This window comes from Dryas octopetala, chromosome 5 (genome assembly GCF_963921425.1).
Source record: "Dryas octopetala chromosome 5, drDryOcto1.1, whole genome shotgun sequence".
In the NCBI taxonomy this organism is placed as follows: Eukaryota; Viridiplantae; Streptophyta; class Magnoliopsida; order Rosales; family Rosaceae; genus Dryas; species Dryas octopetala.
Genome location: NC_141370.1, coordinates 8,553,981 through 8,563,082, shown reverse-complemented (window position 1 = coordinate 8,563,082; position 9,102 = coordinate 8,553,981). Strand labels below are relative to the sequence as shown.

The window sequence follows — 9,102 nt, the reverse complement described above, 5'->3', positions numbered from 1 at the left end:
AATAGAAAAAGAAAAAAATATAACTTTATTAACTTCACATGCTTCGCCTTCTTCCCTCAATCAAACGCGCTCTCTCTTCTCTACTTGTTTCTCCAACCTCACAGCCAACATGAATGAAGATAAGAATATATAAAACAACAATCATCAACCACCTATACCCATAAGATTACTTCATCAACCATCAATTTGCTTTTTCTTCTGTTTACTAGTCTTCTTCATCATCTCCCCTTCACTAGTCAAAACATCTTCTTTCTAATTAATTCAATGCTCCAATTCTTTAAGTTGCCAAAATTTTAGAGCGTTTAGAAAATTAGAGTCATGCGTGTTTTGCTCATGCAGCTTGCTAAGTTGCTCCTATCAGCCTTTGTTTGAGGCATTTTGTCAAACACTTTGCCCCCACCTGTAAGTAAATTGTACGTTATACTATTGGGGGAAGCTCATGGTCTTGGCAAAAAATGAGTGAGGGCAATTGCACTTATTCACTGGCCCCTCTACTACTTTTTAATACAAAAATTTTGCTTCAACCGACGAAATAAGTTGTACCTACGTCAAAGTACAAACAATCCCAAGTCCCAAATATAAAGATACATGTGGTTCAACTAATTAATTAACTTCTGGCCTAGTGATATTTATCTTCACAATTAATGTTAAAGATATCTCTAGTTCGATTCTTCCTTCATCAAATAAAAGAAATATAAATATGTGGTTCATCCAATTTGGACAAATGTATAAACAACTCACAACTCAAATCCCAATTAATATACTCTCTGATCATGAATTAGAATAAAATAGAGATGAGGTATCCCTTATGAATTGGGAGTCGCTTTTACATATATAGGAGCGTAGAGAGTACTATTTGTCATGTTTCATGTATAAATTAAAAAAAAATCTATAATTTCCTATATCAATCTTCTTGGCCACAAAGTAATTGAATTTGATTTGATTATCAGAAGAGTTGGGTTTTTTTATTTATTTTATTTTATTTGTTTATTCTTATATATTGGAGGGACTTGAAGCTATCCAAATCATAACTCATTCAGAGATAATTACGAGATAGATACACATTAAATTTTGTTTCAAATATCCCTAATTATATGATATTAAAGGGAAATATATACAAAAATATTACAAATTGACCTTGCAAAATAGTATATATTATATATCGCTCCAGAAGACATCGATTAAAATGAAAATTATAAAAACTGATGTATATCGATATTTTTCTGGTAGTGATGGTTTAGCTCCACATCAAGACTCGGCATCCATTTGGTAAGACTTTAACCATACAACGATACAATCAATCACTCTTAACAGTGTACTTAATTAGAAGCTCATGTACAAATGTTTATCAACAGTTTCGATCTTTGTCAAAAAAGAAAAAAAAAAAAAAGAAAAAAAACTGTTTACCATCTTTTTGAGACTGAAGATATATTCAAAAACCTCTATATCACCGAAGATATAACGGTGACGTAGTTCTTATCCCCGGCGCGCTTTCTTCTTACGTCGACGTCACTAACAAAAAAGTCGTAGCCTTTAATTTGGTCAAAACCTGCCATTTTTTCACAAAGTACCTAAGAACTACTCTAGAAGATATTCAAGCCATGCATGCATACAATGAAGTAGCTTGGCAATTAAATTGGTACCAAGAATCACCATCTTAACGTACATGCACCATGTGTCCCACATGCATGCAAGGCACATAGCAATAAAATATATGCGATGATCAGTCATGACCTTGGCAACAATTGCACCAACCACTCTATCCAAAAAAAGAAAAAAAAGAAAAAAAAAATCAATTACAGCACCCACAGGGCCATACAACCTTTGCTACTTACTTCACAAGCCTTGAAATCTTCAGAATCCTCCAAATTTTCCCTCAACCTGGCTCGTTAATGGCTATCTTGTCCTCATCAAGCCTTCACATTTATGTTTCTAAAAATTTGGTTTCACACCGGCTTTGGACCCAGTCCTTTATATATAGGCAGCTACGTACACACACACACCAAAAAAACAAAAAACAAAAAAAACAAAAGAGGTTATAACTAGCTAGCTAGTTCATTTTCACAGGTAGCAATTAATCATGGTAGAGTTGCGTGAGGAAGTTGATCCTCTGTGCTTCGAAGTAGGAGACCAAGATGAAGAATCAGCAGAAGACACGATCAGCTACGATGATCTTAAGAAGCGAATGTGGAAGGACCGCATGCACTTGCAGAAGCTCAAGGAGACCCGAAAAGCCAAAGAACCCGAGTCTCTGGCGAAACAAGAGGCGTCTCGGCGAAAAAAGATGGCCAGAGCCCAAGATTCTATTCTCAAGTACATGGTGAAGATCATGGAGGTTTGCAAGGCACAGGGTTTCGTTTACGGGATCATTCCCGAGAAGGGAAAGCCCGTCACAGGCTCATCTGACGGCTTACGCGAGAATTTGCCAGCTGCTCTGCTTTTGGAGCAGCAGGCCAGCGAAGGGCGTGAAGGTAATTCCCATGTGCATATGCTTCATCACTTGCAGGACACGACACTAGGGTCGCTTCTTTCTGCTTTGATACAACACTGTGTGCCACCACAGAGAAGATTTCCTCTGGAAAAAGGGTTTGCTCCTCCGTGGTGGCCCACAGGAAAAGAGGTGTGGTGGGGTGACCAAGGGACTTCAGGAGAGCATGGTGCCCCACCTTATAGGAAGCCCCATGACCTCAAAAAGGCTTGGAAGGTAAGTGCCTTGGCTGCAGTGGTAAAGCACATGGCTCCCAATTTGGACAGGGCCAGAAGGCTTGTGAGGCAGTCCAAGTGCTTGCAAGATAAGATGACTGCTAAGGAAACTGCGATTTGGTCCAAAGTGGTTAGTCAAGAAGAGTCACTTGTTCAAGTCACTGAGAAATGCCTCAAAATCTCAGCTGACCCACAAGGAAAAGAAAAAGATAAGAAGGAAAAAAGGAAGTGTGTGTTTGATGTTCATGATGGTGATGGTGAGGACATGGTAGTGGGCCCACTTTATGTTTGTCAAAATTCTGAGTGCCCCATGGGTGAATTGGGTTTGGGTTTTGTGGACAAGAACTCAAGGGCAGACCATGGATTGGTGTGTGCTTATGGTGATCATGACCAAGAAAAAGCTGATGTTCCTTTTTATGATGATACTGCTATGGATATTAGTACAGGTATGAGTGTGGTGGATTGGATTAATATGGAGCTACAGAAGGCCAATCAGAATGTAAATGATGAGCAAATGGGTGGTGGAGAGGTGTCTGGGAGTAAAGTGGGAGCTAGGCTATGGAGGTTATTGGGGAGGTGGTACTGAATTAGATCTAGCTCTGGATGGAGCATTTGAGACCCAAAGGGGAAACATGGATTTAAATCTATGCCCAGAAGAAGAAGAGATCTCACATAATAATCAAGAATCAACTTCAATTTGGGATTTGGGATATGATGAGTGAATTGCAAATTAATAGCTCAGATTAGATTAAAGTAGCTCTCTACAGATTTCATGTTCAGATAAAGTATCAATAAAACTATGTGTAGCTTGTCTACGAATCACAGTATTGACCACGTTTCTATGTTTACTCATTATGGCGGAAGATTCTCTCTCATCCCCACACAATAAACAAATACAAATGGCTTTGCATATAGAGAAAATATCGTATCTTTCTATCTATGTACTATATATGTAACAAAGCCTCATCAATTACATCAATGTAGTTAGTTCTCTAGTTGCTCATCAGTGCAATTTGTACCAGGACCAGAGATCACTTACCAAAAGTGAGACACCTGCTTACCTAAATGGGTCCTACTTACATGAAGGATGTGATTGAAGTTACTCTTTGTTTCACTTCTACAAAAGAAGCCAAAGAAAATATTAAACCAAAAAAGAGGGGCAAATAATTCCTATGGTCTCTAATGCAGTATACAAATTGTATTACAACTCATAGAAGCTATGTCTTTGAGGTATGCAGTCATCAAATTCCAGTCTTGGAGCGGTACACGAATAACCCTTTCTGAATCTATTGTTTTTGCTTTTGAGTACTTCCACTTCCACTGAAAACACAGCACAAACAGGTCTGTGATCGGAGAACCTTGATTCCCCACGAATGTAAGACAATTGTTCAAAGCCCTCCCCACGCCATAATATCCTATCGCACCTGTAAATTCATTTCAAACATATCAAAATACCACTTAATTTTTAATGTTTGTCATGAGTATCGACCAGACCATAATGCGTGGTAAGTGATGTCTTTATTAACACTGGTCATAATTTTGATGTAACAAGTGTTTCATATGTTACATAATAGAATAAAGCTATTTAAATCATCTCAACTGACAATAATGAATCTACAATAGGGCCAATGGAGTCTACTGAACCTAACAATTTTTTTTTATTTGAGTGAATAGCAATTTGACCCCAAAATTCTTGAACTTTTCTTGTAAAAGTTCATGATGTTTGATGAAATGCCTTGAGGAGATATTTCATGATTTTCATAAGTTAAGAGAAGATTTAGATACGTATGTCTTTATTAATTTTATAAGTTTCTTTATCATGTCTTCATATTGACAAATTTTTAGCTCTTTCATTATCAATTAACTATCTTGTGTACCACCACTTTAATAGAGATAAAACTCATCTATGTAGGACCCATTTATGTAGATCCGATCTCTATTAGTGGAACAGTACAAAAGATGATCAACTGAAAAATTGTTACATAGCAGTAAGGTCAACTAATGGAAAGTTGGTCTCTCTACATTGATTTTATAAAGAATTAATTATAAAGGATAAGGGATACCATGCAGGGGTTCGTCGTTTCTTCTTGGACTTGGTAGTTTCTCCTGCGTAAGAGTCTGAATTATGGGAATACTTGTAAGTGGGGGCAAAGAAGATTTGTCCCTCTTCGAACCCATTAAATACTCTCCCAGCTTCTCTCTCTATATTCAACTGCATGCATTGATTTATCAATCACAAGTCATGTAAATATGTAAGTCATACTGATAAGAATACTTACTCAAAGTGTTTAATTTTCTTTGTAATTCTACAAAACCTGGTCAGAAAAAGAAAAGAAAAAGAAAAAAAGAAAGTCTAACCTGATCTTTCTCTAAAAGGGTGTCCCAGTCATTATCCTCCAACAAAACCCTTGTTTCTTCATAGCTCAAAGACACCCGATAATTCAAATCTCCAAGCCATATTATCCGACTGCAACAATCATAATAGTCAGACCAACACAAGTTTTTCATTACTAACAGGTCAAAGTGAAAAATTAAAGAAAAAAGTAGTGATATGAATCATTGATTCGATGGACTCTTATTTAGATATGTAGTCCAAAAATTCACATAAATTAACGACATTTTGATATACAGTTAGACGTACGTACTCATGATCAATTATTCTTTCACAAGGACCACGATTTGGATTTTTGCAAATCTTGGGGAATTGTGTACTTTTAAGGATCTCATACACATCTGCATTCCTCTTGAGCTCATCACCTTCCTTCTCCCCGGAAGCCAAGTGACTGCACACAATGCAAAAGCTTGTTTGGTGCAATGTCATGCTTATTGATATACATCCCTGCAAATTAGTATCCCAGTTCCACGTACAAATTAATCAATCAAACCAGATATGATCCGTAAACGTGGTTTCTCTAACATTACTTATAATACGTACATGCTAAGTTACCTTGTTTCCGAGGCAACCCATTATTCCTCTTCCTACAGTATCAACTCTGAGATGGCCGATGTGCGGGACCAACTCGTTTCGAACCCAAACCGATACAAAAATCCCTACCATCTTCTTGCTTGTGATGAGGCGGTAAGTCATCTGCGAGGGAGGCGGGGATTGAATCCCCGCAATTGCAAGAAATTCGTCTACACTACTCATGTCACTACCGCGACTCCGTGGAGAATAATCACTCAGGTTTCTTAGCCTCCGCCTTTCGAGGAATCCGAATTCCATAGGGCAGTTGCAAGACTTGAGAAGGCGACTATCTGCCCTGAAGCTTTTGCTGAGAACTTTTAGAGAAGGCTTCTGGAACAAGTTGAGACCGCTTGGGGACTTGGATTCTTTCATATTGGAGCCATGCCCTGATGAATCTGAACAAGAGTACATGCTGGAGCAGGCATGATGCGGTTTGTTCAGTGCTTGCCCTATGAGGGCTACCCATTTTGCAGCTGGTTCGTTGTCCTCAATCACCAGAACATTTCCAGCACTTAAAGGAACAATTTCCTGAAACCTGATCATGCAACAAGAACAATTACTTTCTGCCATTACTTACAAACCCTTAAAATTATAATAGATTACTACTTAATTACAATCAAATGCTGAATAAATTTATTTTAAAGTACACTTGGAAAATTTGTGACCCAAATTATCGTACCCTAACACATAGATGTCTGAAGAGCCCTCCACCTGCAAGAAATCTTCAAGGTTGAGGCCATTGTTGGGTGTCTTCCCTCCGACATTCCACGTTGCCACAAAAATCCTACAACCCAATCACAATGGTCACACCATAAGACATGCAACTATATGAGCCCTATTCAAAGCCAAAAAACTTAATTTGTATATATAAGCTAACAAGAATTCTTATGCTTATGGCAAGAATTCTCACCTGAATTCTTTAGTGTCAGTTGCTGGCGCCATTGACTGTTCAAAGTTTGATAGGTTTAGGCTTTGAATTCCCGGACTACTCTGTCTCTCTGAGAGTAGATACGACAAAATAACACCATCAAGCAAATCTCAAGTTCTACTAAAAGTCAAGAATTTTGAAGAAAAATGGCAATGCCTAACTCTTAGAAAATAACTCTCTCCTAAGGCCGGGTCAAAATCAAGCAAGAAAATCTTCTAGTTTACCATTAATTTCTTTTTCCAATTAAATAAAAAAATATCTTGGCCATAATCAAAACAGATCATAGTTGTTAGGTAAGCTACCAAAATGATACAAGATAGATAAGGGAAATTCAGTCCCCTCTATTAATGGTAAGTGGCCCGTCTCTATCATTTAGATTCAATCTAAAATGTTGCAGCAAAAGATATATTTAATCTAAAATGAATACTGTTACACTTATCAAATATGTTTATCATATTTTATCTGCAAAATTATATGGTAATGTATCATTTAATTCGATTGTGTCTTTAAATCTCATTTATTTTTAACAAGTAACATTCATCCCATGAGTGATGGACTCTAGCATTATCAATCTAATTAAGAATGACCTGTCAATTAAATAACTACATAAAAACAGTTTTCAAAGCATAACATGATATTCTAAGCATTCTTTAATCAATTATTATGATGCACTAATTTAATTAATTAATAACCTGCATAATACCTGAAAAACTTTTTCTCATGTAAGGGGCTGCGTCCATGAAAGCTTTTCTCCTTGATTCAATCTTACCTTTCTCAAATTCTATTAAAAGAACATTAATAATCAGTAATTAAGAGAGAGAGAGAGAGAGAGAGAGAGAGAGAGAGAGAGAGAGAGAGATACCAAGATCAGCGCCATCTCCTTCTGATTTGAATATGTCTTCGTCTGAGCTTTCACGCCCACTTCGCTTTGAACCAAAAATCCTAGGAATGATAGACTAATTCGTCCCAAAACAATTAAGAATAAAAACAATCAAGAAATCAACAATAATCAAACCAGCAAAAAATTATAGGAAGGAAATTAAAATTAGACAATTTAATTACCTTTTTTTTCTTATCGTTCTTGACAGAGCCATCAGGGGTGGCGGCCGTGTCCTCTTTGGTCATTTCGACCACCAAGGTAGTATCTGCAGGCTTTGAACGTCCACCAGAGGAAGACATTCATTGATTGATAAATTTATTATAAAATTAATTACACTTTCAGAGATCAAATAAGTGTTTTTTTTTTTTTTTTTCTGGAATTGATTATCTCCTCATCTCTGAAAATTCCTCAATTTTCTTTTCTGGGTTTGCGGTGTTCATGGTGAATGTGAATGTGTCTGGCATTTTCATTTTTTTTTTTTTGGGAGGTTTTGCCGATTTTGTTTCGATAATTAATAATTTTTTTTTCTTTTTTCTCTCTGTTTGGAAAGATGAGATTTTGGCGCCAAAGCTTTCGGAGAACTTAATTAGGACGGTAAAGAGGAGAAACCGTTAGGGGGGTCACAGTGCACAACCCAAAACCCAACTGTACACAACACATTGTCGTTGTCATTTTTTTCCAAATTAATATCCCTCTTAAATATATTCATTTCATTTATCCGCAAAATGGCTGTTTTTCTTTTTTTAGAATCGCAAATTCGCAATATATATATAAAAAATAATTTTCTAGAGCGATCGATTAATCTAGAAACACTACGTATAGGTTCGGACCATTAATTAAGTACCGTTAGCCATCAATTGCAACACTTTAGAGGCACATACGGCAATTTCTTGTTTGTTATAACTTATAAATAAATGAAAGAGATGAAATTCTGACAAAATGAATAAGATATTATACCAAATCAGTTGAGATATTAAAATTTTAAATAATTGTTTGTGCCTCTAATATCATTCATGTCAAATTTAGAAAACACTATAGAGTTAGCATTTAGCAATTAGATGTACAGATGTGAAATGGAGTTGGCCTAGTTGCCCGAGGACATTCGTTTTTCCCTGTACACCAGAGTTCGAATCCTCCCCTCTCCCGTGTAATAAAATAAAATTAGCTGTGCAGATATATGATATATCCATTAGTAACTTTCGTTGACCCACTGTGAGGATTTCAAGCTCAAACGGTCCCATCAACTTTGAAAAGGCTTATCCATTTGATGACCTTCATGTTTTGATCAAAATCCATTTAATTACATTTTTAACAATGGAGTTTAAACGATTTGGCATGATAGTTTTTCTGGTTAGATTATCAAAAGACAAACAACAAAATTAGAGAAATGTTATCTTCTTGTATAATTATATCGTTAAATTGTCAATTTAAATCATAAGACAACAAATTGAGTTAACACAATTTGAAAAGACATGATACTACATGAGCCCAAACGGGTCAGGCCAATACTAAGAAGACACAAGTATACAGGCTGAGCCAATTTGAAGTCTTTTGTCTATCAGCCATGGCATGAAATGAGCACGAAAGGAATGAGTACCACGCTGTCACAAACAGGAAATGGGCCTG

General features: G+C 36.5%; 2 protein-coding genes across 2 annotated transcripts; one reads left to right on the top strand and one right to left on the bottom strand.

Annotated features, from left to right (window-relative positions):
• The first annotated feature begins 2,080 nt into the window (after positions 1–2,080).
• On the top strand, positions 2,081–3,425 carry LOC147284003 (putative ETHYLENE INSENSITIVE 3-like 4 protein). Its single transcript, XM_086245637.1, has 2 exons — positions 2,081–3,224; positions 3,259–3,425. The coding sequence occupies exons 1-2, from the start codon at positions 2,081–2,083 to the stop codon at positions 3,423–3,425; spliced, it is 1,311 nt and encodes a 436-aa protein (XP_086101763.1).
• A 479-nt stretch (positions 3,426–3,904) lies between these two features.
• Positions 3,905–7,703, bottom strand: BST1 (DNAse I-like superfamily protein). Its single transcript, XM_086243813.1, has 9 exons — positions 7,659–7,703; positions 7,300–7,552; positions 6,579–6,666; positions 6,348–6,452; positions 5,651–6,203; positions 5,349–5,542; positions 5,062–5,170; positions 4,767–4,915; positions 3,905–4,127 (listed from the first exon to the last, which is right to left on the bottom strand). Exons 2-9 carry the CDS (start codon positions 7,334–7,336, stop codon positions 3,905–3,907), a joined length of 1,458 nt encoding a protein of 485 aa, XP_086099939.1. The 5' UTR covers positions 7,337–7,552; positions 7,659–7,703.
• Positions 7,704–9,102: the final 1,399 nt, after the last annotated feature.

Bases quoted from the DNA above. Each gene is read 5' to 3' on its own strand.
- LOC147284003 (XM_086245637.1), top strand. From the start codon at position 2,081: ATGGTAGAGTTGCGTGAGGAAGTTGATCCTCTGTGCTTCGAAGTAGGA. The intron at 3,225-3,258 runs GTGGAGAGGTGT...AGTGGGAGCTAG, and splicing joins AAATGATGAGCAAATGGGTG to GCTATGGAGGTTATTGGGGA.
- BST1 (XM_086243813.1), bottom strand. From the start codon at position 7,336: ATGGACGCAGCCCCTTACATGAGAAAAAGTTTTTCAG. The intron at 6,453-6,578 runs GTGAGAATTCTT...ATTGGGTTGTAG, and splicing joins ACTGACACTAAAGAATTCAG to GATTTTTGTGGCAACGTGGA. The intron at 6,204-6,347 runs GTACGATAATTT...TTGCATGATCAG, and splicing joins TCAGACATCTATGTGTTAGG to GTTTCAGGAAATTGTTCCTT.